The sequence below is a fragment of the Sinohyriopsis cumingii genome, chromosome 4 (genome assembly GCF_028554795.1).
Source record: "Sinohyriopsis cumingii isolate HCF-2022 chromosome 4, ASM2855479v2, whole genome shotgun sequence".
In the NCBI taxonomy this organism is placed as follows: domain Eukaryota; kingdom Metazoa; phylum Mollusca; class Bivalvia; order Unionida; family Unionidae; genus Sinohyriopsis; species Sinohyriopsis cumingii.
Genome location: NC_142964.1, coordinates 124,201,575 through 124,229,525, shown reverse-complemented (window position 1 = coordinate 124,229,525; position 27,951 = coordinate 124,201,575). Strand labels below are relative to the sequence as shown.

The 27,951-nt window shown below is 36.4% G+C and overlaps 1 protein-coding gene across 1 annotated transcript in view; it reads right to left on the bottom strand.

Moving 5' to 3' along the window:
* Window positions 1-27,951, bottom strand: part of LOC149802037 (uncharacterized) — a 316,208-nt gene that overhangs the window by 183,367 nt on the left and 104,890 nt on the right. Inside the window, exons 18-26 of the mRNA XM_089956881.1 lie at window positions 26,869-27,057; window positions 20,518-20,756; window positions 19,268-19,491; window positions 13,624-15,405; window positions 11,745-11,886; window positions 10,742-11,364; window positions 8,772-9,872; window positions 4,970-5,161; window positions 1,572-1,709 (exon numbers count right to left, since the gene is read on the bottom strand). Of these exons, the coding sequence (XP_089813007.1) occupies window positions 1,572-1,709; window positions 4,970-5,161; window positions 8,772-9,872; window positions 10,742-11,364; window positions 11,745-11,886; window positions 13,624-15,405; window positions 19,268-19,491; window positions 20,518-20,756; window positions 26,869-27,057 (4,630 nt within the window). The remainder of the gene's footprint in view (window positions 1-1,571; window positions 1,710-4,969; window positions 5,162-8,771; window positions 9,873-10,741; window positions 11,365-11,744; window positions 11,887-13,623; window positions 15,406-19,267; window positions 19,492-20,517; window positions 20,757-26,868; window positions 27,058-27,951) is intronic.

Below are 27,951 nucleotides of genomic sequence, written 5' to 3'. Positions count from 1 at the left end.
TTGATGATATTAGAAGGAGTCTAAATCAAAAGTATGAAGTTATTTATTCAATTAGGTTACTTTTATTACTTTTAATACAACACAAGTTAATGGGGAATTACCTTCCTGTAATCCAATGTTGTCATATTATACTGCAGTTTAGTGCAATATTTATTGCTGATGGCTTAAGTGGGTGAGCCAAGGCCTGTTGTTATCAAAGTTTATATCAATATATATCAAATGTGCCAGGATAGCATATTCATTGTCAGAAACAATTAGACTGTGATAATTCGGCTAAGAAAACATCTGAAATAAGCCAAATATATTAGCAGTAAATTATTATTATTATTATTATTATTATTATTATTATTATTATTATTTTTATTATTATTATTATTATTATTCAAGGGTCCTAATGCAATTTAGCCATTGTATGAAACCCTACTGGCATTTAGTTAAGTAAACCAGCACCCTCATGTACTACACTACTTACTCTATATATATGACTACTCACGCCTATATATTCAAGGGCCATAACTCCACTAAATAAGGGCCCACAATGCCAAAATTCAAACTCATTGGAGGTACTTCTTTATAGAGAGATGTATTCTAAATTTGACTGGAACTAAATTTTTCCTTCCTCCTACGTATAACCAAGGAAACCAAACTATTCATGCAGGCAGACAGAAGCATTTTATATTTTTTTAGTTCCACTGACTTTGATGAGTGACATGCTAAAAAAAGAACACATTAAAAACATATACAATACAGCATATTTATAAACAATACTGCATATTTATATACAATACTGTATATTTTCATGTCATTGGAACATCTTCAATCTTTAAAGTAATTCACTGTATAATTAGAACAGAACTATATTTTTATATGCTGGGAATAAAATGCAATACCCTTTTAAATTTCAAGATTCATGCTGAGAGATCAAACATTAGATTTGCTTGAGGTTAGAGAAAAGTCTATCCATTTCCACTGTCTCAATCCTGTCTCACATTACACACAGTTATACAGTTGCAGATTGTCCACTGCCATTGTTAGTTAGCTGAATATGAAATGTTAAAACTCCCTTGACATTGCACTACTTTCAGTCTCTCTTTCTTACCTGACATGCAACAGAAGCCTCGTCCACACTCTCCAGTTCCAGTGTCATTGTATGCAAGATAATCAATAGTCCAAAATCCATTTATATAGCAGTAATATTTCTTACCCAACTCACAGCAGTAGACAACTGCATTTGGACCAGTTCTAGTGTCACTCTCACACTCATCTCCTTTCTTACCTGATTTACAGCTGTAGCCAACTGCATATGGACCAGTTCTAGTGTCACTCTCACACTTATCTCCTTCCTTACCTGATTTACAGCAGTAGACAACCGCATATGGACCAGCTCTAGTGTCACCAGCTCACTCCCATCTTCTTTCTTACCTGACATGCTGTAGTAATCAGCCACACATGGAAAAGTTCCATTATCACTCGCTCACAGCCATCTTTTTTTTTAACCTGACATGCAAGGTGTATCAGCTGTACATGGACCAGTTCCATCTTCACTCCCTCAGACCCATCTTCTTTCTTACCTGATGCGCAGTAGTAGCCAGCTGCACATGGACCAGTTCCAGTTTCATTGTATGTAAGATAATCAGTAGTCCAAGCTCCATCTGTGTAGCAATAAAATGTCTTCGGACAAGGCTGGCAATCATCCATACTGTCTTTACCTGAGTGGAAAAATGAACACTGAGATTTTATGCTCTTTAACTTTATAACAAAACTGATTTTATAGCTATATTAACATATAATACAAATAATACATTAACACTAAGCATGGAAAGTTGGCATTTTTAGTACTATATTTAGCAGCCTCATAGTCCGTTTCTATGAATTAGATTTCTCTTTAATAAAAAATAAAATAAATTTTAAAACTAAATTGCTTAAGCTTCTTGTTCATATTTTAGTTTATGGTCAATACCCTATGGCCGTGCTTTTCAAATATTTCCAAAACAAACCTCAAATTCAATAATGCTTATGTAACTCTTAGATAAAAGAAGCAAAGATTATTTAGTCATTGATCTGTAATGTATTCTGTTTAGTAATTGTGAACCCAAATAAGCCTGTACATGAATGCATGAACATTTTTCGCCCAAATTCCAACAAAATTTTGGCAGATAACAAAAATTTGAACAATATTTTGCCAGATAACATAAATTCCAACAATATTTTGCCAGATAACATAAATTCCAACAATATTTTGCCAGATAACAAATTCCAACAATATTTTGCCAGATAACATAAATTCCAATAATATTTTGCCAGACAACATAAATTCTAACAATATTTTTCCAGACAACATATTCTAACAATATTTTGCCAGATAACATAAATTTGCCAGATACCATAAATTCCAACAATATTATGCCAGATAAAATCAAGTTTATTGGGTTCATTTTATTCCACATCAACATCATCCCTTGATATAAAGTCTATCAGTGTATTGCTACCACTATTAAAATGAATGTATAATCATGGATCCTATTTAATTCTTTATCGATCATTGCTATTCCAATTTTTAAACTTTAAAAAGCAACTTTTCACAGCCTTGTTGGAACATTCCATGATATAAAGCTCACTCACTTATAACAGAGATTACACAATATAAAAAACAATGTGTGAAACTAGATCTAGTCACCTATGAATTAAGCCTACTCAGTCATAACATTATTAGCTATCCTTCTAAGATTTTTACTTTTTACCTCATTACCTCTGCATGCCACATGCATGCATTATGCAGCACTACAAAACTCTCTAACAAAAACTTCATTTAGGATACCGAAAAAAAGCAGGTGATATTACAGAAAAGGAGAAAGATTTAGTTTTACCATGATACCAAATAATGTAGACTATCTACTTGCATAAAAAAATACAGCTAAACAAGCAAAACTTTGAGACCCACTTTTCCTGGCAAAAAATTAACATTTTTGAAACTGGACTCTAATCAAGATTTGAGAGTTTTGACCTTCGATCTAAAGCAGACAGATCCAAACAACACAAAGATAGATGAACCCTTACAAAAGTAGGATAAATTTGAAAATTGTGGATTTAATAAGAAGAAAAAAACAGAAAGAAAATAAAAGTCTAATAATCACCCTTCTGCACTTGTACATGCAAAACAGCCAATCAAAAACAATGTCTTTTATACACCTAAGCATCTGGCTAAACAAAAATATCTTAAAAACATCTGTAATGGATAACCAAATCAAAGGTGTTTACTTGACAGTTTAATGAATAACCAAATAAATCAAAGGTGTTTATATGACAGCTTAATGGATAACTAAATCAAAGGTGCAGATCTGACAGTTTAATGGAAAACCAAATCAAAGCTGTTTACTTGATAGTTTAATCAATAACCAAATCAAAGGTGTTTATTTGACAGTTTAATGGATAACTAAATCAAAGGTGCATATTTGACAGTTTAATGGATAACCAAATCAAAGGTGTTTATTTAATAGTTTAAAGGATAAATAAATCAAAGGTGTTTATTTGATGGTTTAATGGATAACCAAATCAAAGGTGCATATTTGACAGTTTAATGGATAAACTAATCAAAGGTTTTTTATTTGACAGTTTAATGGATAACCAAATCAAAGGTGTTTATTTGATAGTTTAATTAATAACCAAATCAAAGGTGCATATCTGACAGTTTAATGGAAAACCAAATCACAGGTGTTTATTTGACAGTTTAATGGATAACTAAATCAAAGGTGTTTATATGACAGTTTAATGGATAACCAAATCAAAGGCATTTATTTTGACAGTTTAATGGATAACCAAATCAAAGGTGCATATTTGACAGTTTAATGGAAAACCAAATCATAGGTGTTTATTTGATAGTTTAATGGATATCTAAATCAAAAGTGCATATTTGACAGTTTAATGGATAACTTAATCAAAGGTGTTTATTTGACAGTTTAATGGATAACCAAATCAAAGGTGTTTATTTGATAGTTTAATGAATAACCAAATCAAAGGTGCATATCTGACAGTTTAATGGAAAACCAAATCACAGGTGTTTATTTGACAGTTTAATGGATAACTAAATCAAAGGTGTTTATATGACAGTTTAATGGATAACCAAATCAAAGGTGTTTATTTGACAGTTTAATGGATAACCAAATCAAAGGTGTTTACTTAATAGTTTAATGAATAACCAAATCAAAGGTGTTTATTGGACAGTTTAATGGAAAACCAAATCAAAGGTGTTTATTTGACAGTTTAAAGGATAACTAAATCAAAGGTGTTTATTTGATAGTTTAATGGATAACCAAATTAAAGGTGCATATTTGACAGTTTAATTGATAACCTAATCAAAGGTGTTTATTTGACAGTTTAAAGGATAACTAAATCAAAGGTGTTTATTTGATAGTTTAATGGATAACCAAATTAAAGGTGCATATTTGACAGTTTAATGGATAACCTAATCAAAGTGCATATTTGACAGTTTAATAGATAACCAAATCAAAGAAAATTTGATAAAATGCTATTTCAGACATCCTATGAGTAATGTCTGAGTGTGATGTTCTATGTGCCAGTCATAACATTTAAATTGATCTAGTTGACATGACACATACAGTGATTTCAGGATCTCTCCAACATGTCTGACAGAAACCGTGATTTCAGATACCAGTAACATAGCTGCTTTGTGGAAATTTATTTCATTTTGTTTTCAACACACAATGAGAAAGATGTTTCATGGAATGTATCTTTTTTTCAATATGATAAAAAAATCAGAATGCTCAATATGCAAATTAGACTTTCTAGACATTCTAAAGTAACAATATTAATTTTGTCCCACTTTTTATTTACTTAACATTTTCCCACAGCTATACATATGCAACATTATTAGATATCTGTATACCGTATTTTTCCAATAACAGCAAGAAAAAAAGAGACAAGTAATCTGAAAGGGAATCTTTGATCTTACCAAACTCTGTATTGATTGTGCCCACTGGACAGGGTGGCTGAGCTAAAGTGGTATTGCCTGGACAGTAATGTCCCTTAGAACATCTCCAAACTTCATCACCTCCACTGCAATAATATCCTGGTGGGCAGTCAAAGCAGTAACTGTATCCAGTAGTGTTCATAAAGCTGCCTGCCAGACATTTGATTGGCTCCGCTAAAACGATACAGGAACAAAATTAGAACACAAGATGTCTTTTAGTATTTAATAACATTATAATAATAATTTAGGCTTCAAAGATTTAAATACAAAATTATCTTTATTTAGTAACTGGAAATAAACTGAGTGGCTGGTGAGAAGGAGCTTAAAAAAAGTACATCCCTTTCCATGGTTGTTCAATAAACCCTTAGAAAAAGGCTACTTTGACCCAGCTTTGGCATATTAGCTATTATTAGAAATTTTGGTGGCAATAGGTGAAAAGGCATTGGTATAAAAGACTAGACATACATTTTAAACAATACTCAGAATACCCTGGAAAGGAGGTCAAAATGACTCAGTTCTTGTGTGCAACATACTTTAATACCAAGAAGAACCCCCATAGCAAGTTCAGCAGTCATGAGTGAAAATATTTTAATACAAAAGTCTATATTTAATTCTGAAACAAATTTAAATGGATCCTAAAAGTAGGTCACAAAGATGAAAGTTTGATGCATGACATGTACATTCATCAGTGTGCAAACAGTGCAAATTTAATAATTCATTAGCAACACAATCATAGCAATATAGTGTTGAACAACAGGCTGTTAGCAACATCACTTCACACAAATTTGATTGATGTGAAATCCATATTTAATATTACACATATAACTTATTTGTTCATGTAAATATATTCCCACCTCCCACCCCATGACAGATATGAGCCTGAAGCCTGAAAAATCTATAATTCATCTGAAAATAGTGCAAGTACATTGCAAATCATTGATCATAACTATAATTTGTGCTAAGTTTCACAGCCATCCACTGCAAAATGCAACAGTAGTTGCAGTCACATATTCCAAAACAAAAACTGCTCAAAAATTTGCACTGATAAGATGATTATATCTTACACTGCTGCAACACCATATAGCCAATAACATTCAGCTGCATTATCATGTAGGCAATAACATTCAGCTGCAACATCAAATAGGCAATAACATTCAGTTGCAACATCATGTAGGCAATAACATTCAGCTGCAACACCAAATAGGCAATAACATTCAGCTGCAACATCATGTAGGCAATAACATTCAGCTGCAATACCAAACAGACAATAACATTCAGCAGCAACACCAAATAGGCAATAGCATTTAGCTGCAATACCAAATAGGCAATAATATTCAGCTGCAACACTAAATAGGCAATATAACTCAGCTGCAACACCAAACAGGCAATAACATTCAGCTGCAACATCATGTAGGCAATAGCATTCAGCTGCAATACCAAATAGGCAATAACATTCAGCTGCAACACCAAATAGGCAATATCACTCAGCAGCAACACCAAATAGACAATAACATTCAGCTGCAATACCAAATAGACAATAACATTCAGCTGCAATACCAAATAGACAATAACATTCAGCTGCAATACCAAATAGACAATAACATTCAGCTGCAATACCAAATAGACAATAACATTCAGCTGCAACACCAAATAGACAATAACATTATGCTGCAATACCAAATAGACAATAACATTCAGCTGCAACACCAGATAGACAATAACATTCATCTGCAACACCAAATAGGCAATAACTCTCAGCAGCAACACCAACTAGGCAATAACATTCAGCTGCAATACCAAATAGACAATAACATTCAGCTACAACACCAAATAGGCAATAGCATTCAGCTGCAACACCAAATTTGCATTAGCATTCAGCTGCAACACCAAATAGACAATAATATTCAGCTGCAACATCATGTAGGCAATAACATTCAGCTACAACATCATGTAGGCAATACAATTCAGCTGCAACACCAAATAGACAACAGCATTCAGCTGCAACACAATATATCCAATAACATTCAGCTGCAACAGCAAATAGGCAATAGCACTCAGCTGCAACACCAAATAGACAACAGCACTTAACCGGTAGCAAAAATTGAACAGCATAAGATTTTGTCCAATTTAACTTCTGACTTCCAGTCAAAAAGAGCAACAAAAAAACTAACAAAAATAATAGAAGTACAGTGATTTATCGAGAAGTACATCTCAACTGATGATCATAAGATTCCCAAGTTTGAAGGCAATCCCATGGAACCTACAAGACACGATGCATTCACAATGTTCTTCAGTACATAACAGTGCAAGTAAAAAACACAATATCACTTTAACAAAAATCACAGGAGCACTGTGCTTGTCAATATTTGCATTTTCAGATCAACATAATAATTATGAACCAAGTTTCACAACAATCCACCAAGAGTTGTTAGAATAGTTGCTTTCACAAGATTGTCATATGCTATATTCAACAGCAAAACAAGTGCAATAAAAATTGCATCATCAAATTGATTTATGTATGGGTGCATCTTTACATGATGCCACAATGTTTTATCGTTACATGATGCCACAATGTTTTATCTTTACATGATGCCACAATGTTTTATCTTTACATGATGCCACAATGTTTTATCTTTACATGATGCCACAATGTTTTATCTTTACATGATGCCACAATGTTTTATCGTTACATGATGCCACAATGTTTTATCGTTACATGATGCCACAATGTTTTATCGTTACATGATGCCGCAATGTTTTATCGTTACATGATGCCACAATGTTTTATCGTTACATGATGCCACAATGTTTTATCGTTTCATGGTGATATATTCATCTTCACATTATGCCACAGCATTTTATAAAATTTTGTGGTGAGCCACTGAAAAATGTGAGACTAGTTGGAGTCACAAGATTCCATCATACACTAAATTCACCTGCAAGCAGATAAAGGCAATAATTCTTATAAATTGATAGGAACTTGGAGATTTGTTGAGATCCAAATCTTCAGGCAATGAGCATGAAAAAAAACAGGACTAGTTACACTGAAAAGACTGTGTTCTGGACAGATGGATGGATGGACATACAGACATACATGTGGATTCTTATATAGCCCCACCTCTATAGTGGCATGGGTAAAAGCAATGTAGCATGCATTTCAAACACTTGTTCCTAAATGAAGTCAGACTAAAATTTCAGTAAAACAAAATCCCCCGAAACCAAAGCAAAGTTTCTGGTCCTGAATTATTTTCCTTAATTTCAACAAAACATTAACTCAGTAAACTGAAAACCCTCTCATCAAAAAATCAAAATAATTTTTCAGTCCCAACTACCACAGTCATTTGGATACTGAAACTGAAATCTTTAAGCTAAAATTTAATCAGAGCAAGTGAACTGCAACTGGTTTCTTACAAGTCTAAGTCCAGGCAGAACAAGAAACAATCCAACAGATAAACACATACTGATGTACACTAATTACCACAGATATCTATTTTAAAACTTGATAACTGATGAGGTTTTGTTACAGCATATAAAAAGGTACTGATATCTATGAGACAATACCCGATCAGATCTCATTCCCAGATTTAAAAAAGTGAACCTCATAAAGCCCAAACCTCTTCAAAACCACTAAATTAATTTGTTCCTTGGCATTTTTGATTATGAGAAGTTTTAATCATATTTAACATTTTCCTGCTACATATAAATCAATAAATGGATGTGAATTTTCTAGATTATAGTTGGATAGAAACACTCAACAAAACATTAAAATTATTGTCAATCATACGTGATCCTTCTGGGCAGAAGCTTCCAACAGTGCAAAGGTCTCCTGTAGCTCCACCATCTCTGGGCTTATTTGTCTTGGCACCCTTTCTACAGAAGTAACCTGCAGCACACAGCTCATTAGGCTGTGGAAGGCCCTGGCCATTGCATGCCCAGCCAGGAATACACAGGGTACAGTTGTCAGCACTCTGCAGTCCCGTCATATTGGAGTAGGTTCCATTGGGGCAAGGATAGTCAATGTAATTCCCTGTGCCCTCGGGGCAGTAGTAACCTTTCTGGCAAACATCACCAAAAGACATTCCAATAGGAGAAGAGGTATTGGATCCACCAGAACAATAATATCCTGCACTGCATTTTCCACTCTCCTTTGATAATCCATAGGAATCACAGTAGTATCCCAAAGTGCATGGATTGCAATGATCTACTTTATATTTACCCACATCCTTAAGGAATGTACCTCGGGGGCAAGGTGTGGGATACTCACTACCTTCAGGGCAATAGTGCCCAGATGGGCAAAGAATTTGTTCTACTGTTCCAGTCCCATTGCAATAGTAGCCTTGAGGACATATCAGACAAGAGGCAGATCGCACAGCTGGCTGGTACTGTCCTTTGGGGCAAGGTTCAGGTTTGAAGGCACCATCTTTTGTGTAATGCCCAACTGGTGTGTCATACTGAGTGGGCACACCTGATCCACCTGTACAATAAAATCCTGCTGCACACTTTTGAGAGGCCCCAGTACTACTTGATCCTGCACAGTAGTAACCTGGATCACATGGAATACAGTCATATTCTGTTTTCGCCCCAGGTGACTTGCTGTATTTGCCTACTGGACAAGAAGTAGCTGTAGCTGATCCTGCTGGGCAGTATCCACCTGCTGGACAAAGCCCACCTGTAAGACCATCTGGTGGTGCTGATGTGTATGCTTTTTCTCGGCAGTAGAAGCCCTCATCACATACATCTGCTGGATGTGTAAGACCAATACCATCACAGTAATAACCTCCAGGACATGGGGTACAATCAGTGCTTCGTCGTAGGCCAGTTGAGTTGCCATAGAAACCAAGAGGACATGGCTGTGGGTATGTGCTGCCACTAACACAATAATAGCCTGTAATGTATGGAAAAAAGTTGAGGAAAAATGTTCACATGACCCAAGCAAGTGTAATTTATCAGAAATGGTGATTAATTTCATAATGAATTCGTATGGTAGTTCTGAAAACAATATTGGAAATTCTTTTCTTTTAATTAAGAAAAAATTTACTCAGCAAACTGCACTGCAAAACATTATTACCACCATTTTAATAAAATATTTTTCACATCTGGAAATCATCTACCTGCACCTGTGAGTGATATTTACTTATATGTCATGATAAAATACAATAAGATTCAGTTTTATTATATACTTAAGTGTGAAATATAAAAACTTACTGGTGAAATAATTTTCATTTCAATCTATAATTTCTAATCTGAATACTATATCCTTATATTTTCACAAGTAAAAATATAAGATTTCCCATCATGCCTTGTGATGCTTTTGATTGCATGTATGATTACAAAAGTTTTACCTGCAGCAAAAAAAATGAACACTTTGTAAGCTAAAACAAACAAATAGAAACTCCCATACATTTCAGACATGGAAATTAATCTTTATCAAGAAATATAATCACACTCTATGTGTGTCTTTTTGAAGATATTTCCCCTTACTTCCTTCATAACAATGATAAACCTGCTGTGATGAACTGCTGAATCAGATTTGCTTTTGTTTTCATATAACGTCAAATAATTAACAAAATATCAAAAATGTAATCTACTGCGACAGATTAGGTCATCCCAAGATTTTGAGAGGAAAAAACAAATGTAGAAACATGTTGATAACCAAAATCACTCTATTTCCTTTGCTGGTCATAGAGGTATACAAAATCCTTCAATATTTCTTAAAAAGTCTAACCTCTGGGACAAGTTTTTAAAAAATCTTACCTCTGGGACAAGTTATTGGGTCAGCAAGTCCTTCAACATTACAGTAGTAACCAGATATACATTCTGCACAATCCTGGAATGATTCTTTGGCTGATCCATTGCGATAGAATCCAATTGGACAGGGGTAGCTGTCTGCAGGTCCAGTTCCAAGGGGGCAATAATAACCTCCTGGACAGTTGCCTGCTGGTTTTACAAGCCCTGTTGTATTACAATACGTTCCAGGAGTACACTTCTCACATTCTGAAACTTGGACCAGTCCATATTCCCCACTGAATGTTCCAATTGGACAGGGGACTGGATAAGGGTTAACATTTCCACGTGGGCAGTAGTGGCCCTTTCGGCACTTGTCTAGAGTAAGGTCTGGGGCTCTTACCATGCCAGGTGGACATTCGACTCCTGCAGGGCAAATGCGACTTGAGAACATGAAGGATTTGCTGGTGGCATTCTGGTCACAATAGTAGCCAGCTTCACAAGTTATGCAATCAGCTGCTTTAGTGTCAGAGTAGTTTCCTTTCTCACAGACAAGTGGGTCAGTGTTGTTAGTACCAGGGCAATAGTACCCAGCCGGGCAGTCTAGGCAGTTCAACAAACTCTCACCCTTGATGTCTTGATTGTAGGTCCCACTGAAATTAAAACAGAATTCTCATTATTGAAATCAACATAATCATTGTTGACATTTTCACTTTTGTCATTGTCATTGTCACCACCATCATCGTCATTTATTTTATGTCAATGTCCTCAAAATCATCATCACCAAAGATGTAATCTTTGAAAAGAAAGTTGTATATGAAACATTGCTAGTTATCTGGCTACATGTGACCCATGCTAGATGTTGCAACCATGTATTTAGTCTTTGTATCCTTACTAACATAGGAATTACCTTGGTCATCACAACATATATCTACTCATGATAATGTCTAACTCTGATTATTTCCTTTGTCATTGTAACCTTCTTGTTGCACTGACTAACAAATAAATAACTTGGTCATTTTGAACCACTTACGGTGGACATGAGGTGGGATTCACAGAGGCCTGAGGACAATAGTACCCCTCTGGACAGTCTTTACATTGTTCCCAGGCAGTAAGTCCAGTTTTATCATTGTATGATCCAGCATGGCATGGATAACTTACAGATGTGGGAGTACCTATATGAAAAAAATGAATTTTCTTTAGCATAAATTCATATTTAACAAAAAGAAAGAAAGACTCAAGACAATATCAAGTGCCCTCTGCCTGGCTTCCTTCATATAAAAGACAAAGTAACAGTTTATTTGTTAGGACTGTGCCTGCTGTACACAACTACCTTAACTTGGAGGTGTCCTTTATGAAAGGTTTCACTTTCTGACATTTTGTTATTTACATTTAACACCTACTTTTAATCCTGCCAATTCAAACTACTGTCATTCTGGTTTCCACCTATTAAGGGCAGTCATGACAGCTCATTTGGTAGAGCATAATACTTGTAATACAAGAATCATGGGTTCAATAACTGCCAGGGCAAGCATGGGAAAGTTATGTGATTATTAGAGATGGGTACTGTGAACAATTGTCTACTGTGGTATTTCTGAATATACTATAATACATACCATGGCATGCTGCAATTATATTAGGGGTTAACAATTTAATGTTTGGAGCAGGAGCCTAACACTTTTAAATTTTCATCTGTCAATAGCTGGAAAATATCCTACATTGATTTATACCAAAATAACATCGTATTATATCAATTACATTATTTGCAAAAAATAATCATGAGATAAAATAAAATAAAATATCTATGCTCAAAAGAAAATCATGGCCCTCCCCTCCAAAAATGAATGGCCAGTACCTCATAAAAGTGAATTTGCTATGTGTATGCTAATTGTTGAATAATAAGTTGTTAGCTAAAAACTTGACTAAAGTGGGATCCTTAAACTTACACTACAGCTGACACCCTGTGCTTGACATCAGAGAGCATGTTGATAAAATGGGAAGTCTTCACATTGAAGCCTACAAATGACTAGCTACAGTACTGATATGATTTGTCAGAGAGGGTCAGTAAACATAAAACACACTTACTCAACCAATAAGAAAATATTTAGTGAACTTGGGAAATTGTCTAAAATTAAAACAGAAAACAAATGTTCTCCTGAAAATCAAAGGACACATGTACTTAGCATATTAACATACACAGGTAAATAACTATTTGAACAATGACATTTTATTTTTTAAAAATCATACTTAGTCTATAAATTGGGATTTGGCCTGAATATCCCATTTGGCCACTACACTGGCATACATGACACATGTCAAATATATGATTACTGGTAAAAGATCATAAATATAATAATCAAAATTAATTCGTGACAAATACAATTGTTCTGCAAAATTAACAATTTTATCATGAAAAATGAAAATATGCTGTTGATTCAATTCATAACAAGATTCCTAAGGAATTTCTATACACTCCTTGATGACAGAAACATTCCAAAGTACTATTACAGTGAAAATGTACCACCAGAAGAAAAAAAATACAGGTAATACAGAACACCTCTAATGATTATGTCCTTGGGAAAGCCACTTAGCTTTCATTTCATCTGCATGCAATAATGTGACAAAAGGACCTTGAGACGAAAACAAGCAACCAGCCAACCAACTCTTTCAATTCTGGTCTGCTGTCAATTACAGATTATAATATCAACTAAAAAGGAAAAAGAGTTATCAGTTTACATCTTTCTCCCTAATAACAAACAAAATTAACTTATGTTGTTAGATGCCAGGCTATATAGACCAATTACATGTTTGCATTTGGACTAATGGCATTAAATATTTGACATCTAAATTAGCTTCCTGAATTCATTATTTTGCAAAGTGCTACCAGGACACAAAATGAAGAATATGCTTACCATCTGGACACCAATAGCCTTGTGGACAGACTAGGTTTGGATATGTTGTTCCCTCCAGGCAGTAGAAACCCCTGGTACAAGTTGTACAATCCTCCACTCGGTACAGGTTGGTCAAATTGGTATACGTTCCTGCTGGACAAGGGTACTGAGTTACTGATCCTGTGCCTGTTGGACAGTAATGGCCTTTTGCACATTCCTTTGGTGGGTTCTGTACACCCCCTGTTGGAGCTGGACAGGCAAACTGCTGTGGGCATTTATCACACTGGTCTGCTGATGTCAGATTCCTGTAGTTGGTATATGTCCCTGCTGGGCATTCATATCCAGCTTGTCCAGCAGCATAGTTGCCCCCAGGGCAATAGTAACCAGGTGAGCAGGCAGAATCTGGCTTTGTAAGGCCAAGCTTTGTACAAGCCTTCCCAGATGTACATGCTAAACAGTCACTGACATTTCTCTTCTGAGTATCAGGGTTGTAGGTGCCAGGTGAACATGGTGTGGGCGTGGGAGTTCCAGATACACAGTAATGCCCTGCTGGGCATTCCTTGCAGAATTGCAGCCCTGTGGTGCCTCCCTCCTCTGTGTACAGTCCTGCAAGGCATGGGATTGGGGCCCCATCACCACCATCACAATAATGTCCTCTGGGACACTCGTAGCTGTCATAGAATGGATTGTCAGTTCCAGCTGGGCAGTATCTCCCTGGTGGGCAAACCATGCATTCTGTTGAACTTACGGCACCTAACTCATTGATGTATGTGCCAGCTGGGCAAGGATAGCTTTTGTAATCACCAGTACTAGGTGGGCAATAGTGACCTCTTGGACAGATCAGAGTATCTGTAGTTAAAGCACTAGCTGGGTTTCCTGCAGTTCCTTCTGGACAATAGTAACCCTGAGGACAGGCTTTACAGTCAGATGCTTGAACAAATCCAAGGGCATCCCCATAAGTGCCTTTAGCACAAGGCGTCTGTGTTTTCCCATCTGTACAGTAGTATCCAAGTGAGCATTTAGCAGATGGTGGATCCTTCTGAGTGCTTCCCTCGGGACAGGCATATCCCTTATCGCAAACTGTGCAGGCAATTACCCCACCTGTACTGTATGTTCCTTCTGCACATATCACTGGATCCTGTTTACTGTCTGCACAATAGTATCCTGCTGGGCACCTAAGGCATGCTGTGAGTCCACCAGGACTGTAGTACCCATCAGCACATGCAGATCCTGCAATATTATTGGAGGGACATTGCTTTCCAGCCTCACATGTTGTACAAGCAGTAGCTTTCGCAAGTGAATATGTGCCTGCAGCACAAACTGTAATGTAGTTATCATATATTGATGGACAAGAATAACCAGCTAAACATTCCACACATGCATCTCTACCTCCTTCACTGTAAGTTCCTGCAACACATGCTGTCATTGTAGCTGATGATGCGCTTGGACATGCATATCCTCTAGGACAAATTGTACATGAAGTCTGACCAGCAACAGAATATGTTCCAGCATCACATGTTATGCTGGCAGCGCTATTTGTATTAGGACAGGCCTTACCAGCCGAGCACTCTGTACATGTTGCTTGGCTCCCCACTGAGTAGTATCCCTCAATACAAGGAGCATTTTGGCTGCCATCTGCAGAAGGACATTGCATTCCAGCAGGGCAAGTTGTACAGTTCACAGATCCAGCATAAGCATATGTTCCACTAGTGCAGGCCACTTTGGTGTTGGTGTTGGTGCTTGGGCAGGCAGAACCAGCAGTACATGTGATACAGCTACTCTGATTTCCAGTTGAATAAGTGCCTGAAACATACAATTGTTGAATTTAGAACTTTTCATGGGGTACCAGTTTTCAAGGGTACCAGTTTCATGGTTTCTATGCAAAAAAAGATCTACCTGTGGGAACAACAGCATCCCTTCCCTAATCCATGGATTTAAGTTCTGACAAAAATGGTATTCATACCAAAACAACAAGACAAATATTGCCCATAAAAATAAATTAATTGAACCAAAAGCCCTTTTGTTGGATGAGCATGAACTGGTTAGAGGAGAGCTGAACACCAAAATAGTATAAACTAAAGCAATACTAATTATAGAATTGCAGTTTTAGGAGAGCTGAACACCAAAATAGTATAAACTAAAGAAATACTAATTACAGAATTGCAGTTTTAGGAGAGCTGAACACCAAAATAGTATAAACTAAAGCAATACTAATTACAGAATTGCAGTTTTAGGAGAGCTGAACACCAAAATAGTATAAACTAAAGAAATACTAATTATAGAATTGCAGTTTTAGGAGAGCTGCTTCTTAAGAATCTGTTGATCATACCTGCCTCCATCTGGATTCAAACAATGAACACTACAACAGATGCTATTTTTATATCAACAAGGTCATCAAGACTGTAAACATTTACAGGGGTATGATTTTCACATGAACCTTAAAAGTAATTTCTCTGACCTAAAAATCACCAATATTATTTAATACTGCAATTGATGCTGCATACAGATTACAGGATTATAAATCTGATAGATCAATAAATCTCAATGTGGCACTAAGTATCCCATCTTTGGACATGACTCATAAAACTCAATGACCTTGATCTTGTCATTAACCAAACTTCATGTGTAGAAAGATACTTTCATATTGGACTAACCGTGACTGTAACCTTTAACCTTTAGGCCCCCAAAACTCAAAATGTTTCTTTTATACCTTAAGTGCAAGCCATCAATAAAGTTTGTCTAGAAAAGTTTCCATCACAAAAGTTATTCTGCCAAAACTCAATAAAAACAATTGAGTTTCAAATACCATCACCCTGCATCTTGTGACTACAAAATATATATGCAGCTTGTTCTTACTCTATGTGCAAGACAACCACAAACTTGGGTCAAGGTACATGGTCTGCAAGACAACAACAAACTTTGGTCAAGGTACATGGGCTGCAAGACAACAACAAACTTTGGTCAAGGTACATGGGCTGCAAGACAATCACAAACTTTGGTCAAGGTACATGGGCTGCAAGACAACAACAAACTTTGGTCAAGGTACATGGTCTGCAAGACAACAACAAACTTTGGTCAAGGTACATGGTCTGCAAGACAACAACAAACTTTGGTCAAGGTACATGGGCTGCAAGACAACAACAAACTTTGGTCAAGGTACATGGGCTGCAAGACAACCACAAACTTTGGTCAAGGTACATGGTCTGCAAGACAACAACAAACTTTGGTCAAGGTGCATGGTCTGCAAGACAATAACAAACTCTGGTCAAGGTACATGGGCTGCAAGACAACTGCAAACATTGGTCAAGGTACATGGTCTGCAAGACAACAACAAACTTTGGTCAAGGTACATGGTCTGCAAGACAACCACAAACTTGGGTCAAGGTACATGGTCTGCAAGACAACAACAAACTTTGGTCAAGGTACATGGGCTGCAAGACAACAACAAACTTTGGTCAAGGTACATGGGCTGCAAGACAACCACAAACTTTGGTCAAGGTACATGGGCTGCAAGACAACAACAAACTTTGGTCAAGGTACATGGTCTGCAAGACAACAACAAACTTTGGTCAAGGTACATGGTCTGCAAGACAACAACAAACTTTGGTCAAGGTACATGGGCTGCAAGACAACAACAAACTTTGGTCAAGGTACATGGGCTGCAAGACAACCACAAACTTTGGTCAAGGTACATGGTCTGCAAGACAACAACAAACTTTGGTCAAGGTGCATGGTCTGCAAGACAATAACAAACTCTGGTCAAGGTACATGGGCTGCAAGACAACTGCAAACATTGGTCAAGGTACATGGTCTGCAAGACAACAACAAACTTTGGTCAAGGTACATGGGCTGCAAGACAACAACAAACTTTGATCAAGGTACATGGTCTGCAAGACAACCACAAACTTTGGTCAAGGTACATGGTCTGCAAGACAACCACAAACTTTGGTCAAGGTACATGGGCTGCAAGACAACTGCAAACTTTGGTCAAGGTACATGGTCTGCAAGACAACAACAAACTTTGGTCAAGGTACATGGGCTGCAAGACAACAACAAACTTTGGTCAAGGTACATGGGCTGCAAGACAACTGCAAACTTTGGTCAAGGTACATGGGCTGCAAGACAACAACAAGCTTTGGTCAAGGTACATGGTCTGCAAGACAACCACAAATTTTGGTCAAGGTACATGGTCTGCAAGACAACAACAAACTTTGGTCAAGGTACATGGTCTGCAAGACAACCACAAACTTTGGTCAAGGTACATGGTCTGCAAGACAACAACAAACTTTGGTCAAGGTACATGGGCTGCAAGACAACTGCAAACTTTGGTCAAGGTACATGGGCTGCAATACAACTGCAAACTTTGGTCAAGGTACATGGTCTGCAAGACAACAACAAACTTTGGTCAAGGTACATGGTCTGCAAGACAACAACAAACTTTGGTCAAGGTACATGGTCTGCAAGACAACTGCAAACTTTGGTCAAGGTACATGGTCTGCAAGACAACAACAAACTTTGGTCAAGGTACATGGTCTGCAAGACAACAACAAACTTTGGTCAAGGTACATGGTCTGCAAGACAACCACAAACTTTGGTCAAGGTACATGGTCTGCAAGACAACCACAAACTCTGGTCAAGGTACATGGGCTGCAAGACAACTGCAAACTTTGGTCAAGGTACATCGTCTGCAAGACAACCACAAACTTTGGTCAAGGTACATGGTCTGCAAGACAACAACAAACTTTGGTCAAGGTACATGGGCTGCAAGACAGCCACAAACTTTGGTCAAGGTACATGGTCTGCAAGACAACTGCAAACTTTGGTCAAGGTACATGGGCTGCAAGACAACTGCAAACTTTGGTCAAGGTACATGGTCTGCAAGACAACAACAAACTTTGGTCAAGGTACATGGTCTGCAAGACAACAACAAACTTTGGTCAAGGTACATGGTCTGCAAGACAACTGCAAACTTTGGTCAAGGTACATGGTCTGCAAGACAACAACAAACTTTGGTCAAGGTACATGGTCTGCAAGACAACAACAAACTTTGGTCAAGGTACATGGTCTGCAAGACAACCACAAACTTTGGTCAAGGTACATGTTCTGCAAGTAAAGTTACTGTGCAGAAAACAGATTTATTCTTTCAGCCACCTTTGACCTTTTTAACCAAACATCAATAGGCTTCTCTCTTACCCAAAGAGAATCAAAATGGTGTAAAATTAAAAACTTTCTGCAGATACAAAAAAACAAGGAAAGATGGACAGACAATATAGGTGGTCATGTAATAATTCTGATTTTTAAATTGTTTTTAAATAATCTAAAAGTCTTATATTTAATTAATAACAATTGCCCTATCTCTAAATTAGAAATGAGTACATTATCACTGATTACAGCTGATGGATCAAACTGTCCTTGCAAATATAAAATTAATTTATGACAAATCCTAATTTTAGTGTCAGTTTTCATTAAACAGTTTATTAAGTATCTTTGCCAACTAAACTATATTCTGAAAAACAATTGTTAATACTGTCCAATGTTTATTTTCACAGATTTAATTTCCTTGCAGAATTTGCAAATATTATGTGCATACTGAAACTTCTGAAGTTGCAGTACCTCATTGACACAATCTGTCCTGGCTGTAAAGACAGCAGGCTTTAATTCTTACCTGATGGGCAGTCATACTGTGTAGCTGTGGTTGTAGTTGATGGGCAGGCCTTTCCTGCTGGGCATCCTGTGCAGGCCATTGCTCCAGCCAGTGCATATGTGCCTGCTGTGCAAGGAATGGGCTGTGCATTAGCAGTTGGGCATTTGTATCCAGCAGGACAGTTAGTACAACTAGTAGACTTAGCTAAACTGTATTGTCCTGTACCACAATCCATGGGAGCCAGTCTGTGAAAAGAGAAAAAAAATTATATAAAAAGACCTGAAAAAGAGGAATGAGTTTTGATACTCAAAATGTATAATTGTCACAAAGTGAACTTGTGACTATGTAAACAGATATCTTCCACAATGTAAATTAAATATATATTGATTAATGACCCATCTAAAGGATTCCTTAATTAATTATTCTAATTGATTTTTCCCTCCAAACTGTTCAAAAATACCATTTTAAAATGTTTTACTGAACTGCATTAGCAAATTATCATATATTCCTGTTTGTCTCTAGAACATTATTCAACTTCCAATGGGTTCTCTTTACTTTATGATTACCAACAAATATTATGAAATATTTACAATTTCATTTTTACTGTCTCTGTCTTAATTTCATATGTACATATAGCATTTAAAACCATAAGTTCCAATCAAATATAAAAAGTACAGAGGAAAACACATATAATTTGTCCATCACTTTTATAACACATAAATTTTGACCTATAATCAATATGTAAATAATACATCAAATTTACAATTTAGTGACATTGGTTGTTTGTAAGAACCATTATCAATCCGCACTGCCATGGATGAAACTTTTGTAGGCAGAGTACTAAATTACAATACAATTGATTGTAGGCAGAGTACTAAATTACAATACAATTGATTGTAGGCAGAGTACTAATTTATAATACAATTTATTGTAGGCAGAGTACTAAATTACAATACAATTGATTGTAGGCAGAGTACTAAATTACAATACAATTGATTGTTGCAACAGCACACAAGTCAAATTTTATGATAGGAAAACCAATTTTGTACAAATTAATATTATATTCTTATAGAAATGCTACAATAAGCAATATATAAAATAAAATAAAGTACAATGTTCAACAAAGAACAAATGTGTTTTGTTAAAGGAAATGATACCAAGTAAATGGCTAAAATAATGCACCTACTTTGTTGACATTTCATTACAGTTAAAGCAATTCACCTAATATCACTGTTCACCTTTGACCTGAACATTTTTATACTGCTACTTACGCAGGATCTGAGCAATATTTTCCAGCAGGGCAATCTGTACATGCTATTTGACCCTGGTTTCCATTTGTATGTGTGCCCTCTGGGCAATCAATGGGCAGAATGGTTGTGAAAGGACACTGTTTCCCTGCAGGGCAAATGGTACAGTTTCCATAACCTTCTAAACTGTAAAATCCAGATGCACAGGGGGTGGCTGTAGATCCAGAACATTGGAAGCCAGCTGGGCAAATTTCACAAGAAGTCTAGAAATTAGAAAAGAATCTATTGATGAAAAAAATACTTGTGAAAAATTAATTTAAATACAAAGCAATACTAAAGCTAGTAGTGATAAATGCATCACAATAAGCCCGTTTCTCTATAGCCTTCTAGCCAGGGCCTTAAACAGAAGAACTTCCATTGCAAAACCAGTGTTGGGAGAAGGTAGGTATTCAAGGGCCATAATTGTTACAAATGATGATGATGAGGAGGAATGCTGAAAATCCAACTCAATTTCAAGACGTCATCAATACAAAGAAGCATGCTAACTTTGGTTCAAATGCAACATTCCTTAGAAATGTTATGATACAGTTAGGAAAGTTACTGTTGTTGATGCTGTTGTAGGGTTTAACGCCATTTATCAGCAAAGATAGGCTATACATGGTGGCCAGTATAACTGGAGGAGGAAGAACCATGGAAAACCCAGGGGAGAACCACCAACCCACGAGAAGCTACTGGCAGACTTTCTCATGTACACATGTTAGCCAACACTGAGTCTCGAACCCACGCAGACAGAGGTGAGATGGCAGTGATCCTGAACGGTGAGCACTTTAGACCACTCGGCCACTTGGGGCCCTGGTTAGGAAAGTTAGGATGATGGGTAAATCAGAGGTCATGACTCTTCTTAATGATAATAAGGAATCACAAAATTAAGCCATTCAAGTCTGATCTACATAAAGCTACATGTCAAATTTGTTTGAAATCCAGTAAGCTTAGTAAAGTTATGCTAAAAACCAAGGTCAGGCAGATGAGCAAATAGGGACCATAACTCCAACAAATGACATCCATAAACACAAGAAATCAAACTCAATCAAGCTCTCAACAGCCATATGCCAAATTTGGTTGGAATCCAACAAACTTGGTGAAGTTATCTTGTAGAAATGAAAGTCAGGAATATGAGCAAAAAGATGCCATAACTCTTCTAAACCATTATAAGGCACATGCAAGTCTATGACAATGTTTTTGAGATATGCTGGTTACAAGCTGCATACCATGTGTAGATATCAAATCAATTGTCATAGCTCTTTCCTGCCTAGAATTTTGGATCATCATATATTCAATGCAATCAACAGAAGTACAAAGAAAGTTTCAGACATTTTCAACTCTCTTTCTTCTGCCCAATTCTGATTTTATTTAATTTAAAAGTATTTGATGTTTAATATTATGCATACATTTTTATCTACAGCACATCAAAAAGTGACATGTAAGGAACAGCCAATTTCTGGATTAACTATTTTATAAATTTTGATTCTGAATTGGGTGACTGCAAATGTGCTGCCCTAAGGCACACCCATAGCCTTAGGATTGCCCTAAGGTACACCCATAGCATTAGGATTGCCTTAAGGTACACCCATAACCTTAGGATTGCCCTAAGGTACACCCATTGCCTTAGGAGTGCCCTAACGCACACCCATAGCCTTAGGATTGCCCTAAGGTACACCCATTGCCTTAGGATTGCCCTAAGGTACACCCATTGCCTTAGGAGTGCCCTAACGCACACCCATAGCCTTAGGATTGCCCTAAGGTACACCCATTGCCTTAGGATTGCCCTAAGGTACACCCATTGCCTTAGGATTGCCCTAAGGTACACCCATTGCCTTAGGATTGCCCTAAGGTACACCCATAGCCTTAGGATTGCCCTAAGGTACACCCATAGCCTTAGGAGTGCCCTAAGATATACCCATAACCTTAGGATTGCTTTCAGAACAGTGGTACTGACCTTAATCATGAAAGTATTAAAAAAATCGGTATAAAGTTAGGTAAGCGGCACCTTGGACCTAGGTTAAATAGGTCATTTACAATGCCATATTTCAGTGTGGTATCATAAGCATTCCCCCAGTTGAAAAATTCTACATTTCTTTCTTCATGAAACTTTTCTAATATATGCTTCAAGTCTGATCATAGGGTCTATTATGCTTCTCAGGCACCAGAATCCACAATGATGATATGATATGGCAGTTTGGACCTGAGATACTAAAGAAATCTAGCTTTATAGCTTTTGGTATAATAGTTGGGAATCGATATGGTCCTTTCCAGGTTTAGGTAATGGTATCAATAATTCTTCTCAACAAGATATTATGAAGTCAACAGTTTCTCACATTTTTGGGAAAATGTATTCAGTGCTGTATTGAGATTTGTCAAAAGCATCTAGTGAATATTATACGGTTCCAATGAAGCGTTATTAGTTTCAGGAAGAGTCTGATGATTTTCAAGATGGTTGCTGTGGCAACCATACTAGACTTCAGGTGGGCACCATCTTCATTTAGAATCAGCAAGACATCATAAAAAGTATTTTAGTGAAAACATCATCCCGATATGACCATCCATTCAAAAGGACTAGTGATAATAAGATTTTCAAGATGGTCACTGTGGTGGCATATTGAATGTCCAAGCTGCACTGATCATTTCAGAAGCTGTCAGACCTTGGATGAATGAGTGAGAAAGATTTCATGGCAATCCTCCAAGTTGTTTAAGAGAAGCAGCAATAATAATTCTGTGCTAGCAGACAGAAGGATAACAAACAATAGACCAATGACCAGTTGAGCTAAACACTAAATTTCTCCAAGATAAAGGTGTTTTCTTTCATGAAAATGTGACTTTTCTAGGGAATATTCTCTTTATTAAAATCCACTAGTTAATGACGTGAACTGCACTTGATATTTTAGGCCCTGGCACTAATATTTCAGGCCCTGATTTGCAAAACTTCATTTCCTTTAATTAGTAATTAAAAATTGTAGCTACATTAAGAATAGCACTAAATGCAAGATTGGTTTCAATTCTTCCAAGTTTGGGGACTTCATTAGATGATATCTAGCTGAACTAAGTATTGAATACAATTACATTTCAAAGATCTCTAGCAGAACCAAGCACTAACCATGATTACTTTACAAAGATATATAGAAGAACAAAGTACTTTACACTACAAAAATATCTAGAATAACCAAGCACTAAACAAAATTACTTTACAAAGATCTCTAGTAGAACCAAGTACTAAACATGCTTACTTTACAAAGATCTCTAGTAGAACCAAGTACTAAACATGCTTACTTTACAAAGATCTCTAGCAGAACCAACTACTAAACATGCTTACTTTACAAAGATCTGTAGTAGAACCAAGTACTAAACATGCTTAATTTACAAAGAATTATTAAGCAGTAGCTGGTGAATCAACATTGACTCAAATATTCTGCATGGTTGACAGTAACATGATAAAAGGAACCTCAAAAGCCTCATCTAATACTTATTATGCTGTCTAATGATGTATTTAATTATTTTGTATTCATTTTATAATATTTACTTCAAACAAGTTTCTAAACCATGCTTATCCGGTTTTCTTTTATTAAAATTAAAAAGAAGTTAATATACACTGTGATAAATAACTGTTACTAAAAGATGAGTCAAAACCACTTTCAACATTTACATTTATTCCAACCTGAAATTATACTGAGGGATGGTAAAAGTCGTACAGCTATTGTTGGGTTTTTGACAATCAGTGACAGAACAATTTTCACATACATTTTTGTCATAACCATACTTGGGTATAGATATTCAGATAAGAACACTACAAAAAACTCACACCAATCTATACATTTATAAGTGGTTTTGGTTTGCTTGAACCCTCAGCTATGTAAATAAGTTTTTCAAAAGTTAAATCTCTCAACATTTCATGAGTTATCACCCTAAAATGACACAAAGAACAAACTGTCCACTAAGCAACAGATCTGTTTCTATGCCATTCATGTTTAGATTTGAATTATGCATAACACGGTATATGCCCATAAAAATATCCCTAGTAATCTCATGCTTGCAGACATCCTGCCCGTGTAACTTATCCAAATGAATCAAACAAGTCCTACATTCTGCCTGAAATTCTAAATTCTGATGATGGTACTTACTGCAGGGAGTGTGTGTGTGATTTGGATTTTTAACGTAGCTTTAAAAAAAAATCAGTTATATCGCTATGATGTCTGCAGTGTGGCAGTTTATAGTCATGTCTAGCACTGGGGCATCATGTTGCAGACATGTAACATGATGTCCCACCCAGTCACATTATCCTGACACCAGGCCAACCAGTCCTAACACTTACCTCGTAATGCTGAGCACCAAGCAAGGCAGCTGTTAGTACCATTTTTGTAAGTCTTTGGTATGAGTTGGACGTGGATCTAACCAATGACCTCCTGCATCTGAAGCAGATGCTCTAACCAATAGGCCACCTTTACTGCAGGTGTATACTAAATTCTGATGATGGTACTTACTGCAGGTGCATACTAAATTCTGATGATGGTACTTACTGCAGGCATATACTAAATTCAGATGATGGTACTTACTGCAGGTGCATACTAAATTCTGATGATGGTACTTACTGCAGGCATATACTAAATTCAGATGATGGTACTTACTGCAGGCGTATACTAAATTCAGATGATGGTACTTACTGCAGGCGTATACTAAATTCAGATGATGGTACTTACTGCAGGTGCATACTAAATTCTGATGATGGTACTTACTGCAGGCGTTTTCCTAAATTCAGATGATGGTACTTACTGCAGGCATATAATAAATTCTGATGATGGTACTTACTGCAGGTGCATACTAAATTCTGATGATGGTACTTACTGCAGGCATATAATAAATTCTGATGATAATACTTACTGCAGGTGCATACTAAATTCTGATGATGGTACTTACTGCAGGCGTATACTAAATTCTGATGATGGTACTTACTGCAGGCGTATACTAAATTCAGATGATGGTACTTACTGCAGGCGCATACTAAATTCAGATGATGGTACTTACTGCAGGCATATAATAAATTCTGATGATGGTACTTACTGCAGGCATATACTAAATTCAGATGATGGTACTTACTGCAGGTGCATACTAAATTCTGATGATGGTACTTACTGCAGGCATATACTAAATTCTGATGATGGTACTTACTGCAGGTGTATACTAAATTCTGATGATGATGGTACTTACTGCAGGTCTATACTAAATTCTGATGATGGTACTTACTGCAGGCATATAATAAATTCTGATGATGGTACTTACTGCAGGTGCATACTAAATTCTGATGATGGTACTTACTGCAGGCATATAATAAATTCTGATGATAATACTTACTGCAGGTGCATACTAAATTCTGATGATGGTACTTACTGCAGGCGTATACTAAATTCTGATGATGGTACTTACTGCAGGCGTATACTAAATTCAGATGATGGTACTTACTGCAGGCGTATACTAAATTCAGATGATGGTACTTACTGCAGGCATATAATAAATTCTGATGATGGTACTTACTGCAGGCATATACTAAATTCAGATGATGGTACTTACTGCAGGTGCATACTAAATTCTGATGATGGTACTTACTGCAGGCATATACTAAATTCTGATGATGGTACTTACTGCAGGTGTATACTAAATTCTGATGATGATGGTACTTACTGCAGGTCTATACTAAATTCTGATGATGGTACTTACTGCAGGCATATAATAAATTCTGATGATGGTACTTACTGCAGGCGTATACTAAATTCAGATGATGGTACTTACTGCAGGCATATAATAAATTCTGATGATGGTACTTACTGCAGGCGTATACTAAATTCAGATGATGGTACTTACTGCAGGCATATAATAAATTCTGATGATGGTACTTACTGCAGGCATATAATAAATTCTGATGATGGTACTTACTGCAGGTGCATACTAAATTCTGATGATGGTACTTACTGCAGGTGCATACTAAATTCTGATGATGGTACTTACTGCAGGCATATAATAAATTCTGATGATGGTACTTACTGCAGGCATATAATAAATTCTGATGATGGTACTTACTGCAGGTGCATACTAAATTCTGATGATGGTACTTACTGCAGGTGCATACTAAATTCTGATGATGGTACTTACTGCAGGTGCATACTAAATTCTGATGATGGTACTTACTGCAGGCATATACTAAATTCAGATGATGGTACTTACTGCAGGTGCATACTAAATTCTGATGATTGTACTTACTGCAGGCATATAATAAATTCTGATGATGGTACTTACTGCAGGTGTATACTAAATTCAGATGATGGTACTTACTGAAGGGGTGTAGTATCCAGTGCCACATGATGTTGGAGGTGAAAAAGGGTCTTGACATGACTTGCCTACTGGGCAAGATGTACAGGATGTTGCCCCAGCATCTGAGTAGTAGCCTGTACTGCAGAGTATTGGGGTTGATGATGCTGTGGGACACATGTACCCAGCAGGACAAATGATACAATTTATGGTCTGTAAAGAATAAAGAAAAAATAACTGTAAATATAAGTTTGAAGATAGAAATAAGTGCAAGTTATCAGAGAATAACTATAAAGAATAATTTGAAATTGACAGAAAAAAATAACAGAAATAATTGTTCATAATAATTAGAAGTTGGAAGTAATTCCAAAAGGATTTTATTTTCAATGAAAACATTCAATCAAAAAAAAAAAAAAAAATTTACAGAAGAGTGGGAAGACCGATGGACCTCAGATCTCTCATCTGCCTTACTTTTACCTAAAGGTCACAAAGCAGTTAACTGGAAATCTGGGCATGTAGGATGAAATCTAAAGATTTTCTTTCTTAAGTAACAAACTTGATGAGCTTTCACCCCAGGAAGCATTGTCAAATTTGTTCTGCAGTCTTTGTCTATAGGTTTTCAAGTTTTAGCAATGATGACCAATTTAGATTGCAAATCAATATCATTTATACCTTTATGCTAGGGTGATTTCTGTCAAACTTGGTCAAATTCTGTTCAGAAACATTTGATGAGTTGTTCAAATATGTTGCTAATTTTCGGAAAACTGGCCATATTTCAAATCAGATATACAAACATTTGTACAACATACAAGGCTTCATTCCAGGATGCCAACTTTAGATTTGGTCAAATTCTGTTCAGCAGTTTTTGAGAACTTCATTTAAAAGAATTTTGTAAATTTAGTAACAGTGGTCATATATAATGGCAAACCATTATTAGTATAAATTTGAAATACTGTTATGCCAGAATGCTTTCCATCAAATCTGGTCAAATTATTTTCTGCAATTTTTGAGACAAGATCATTTAAAACTTTTCTATTTTCAGTAGCAGCAGGCATATTGATAGCAGATTGATATAATTTCTACAAAATTGATAGTCCTTTATGCCAG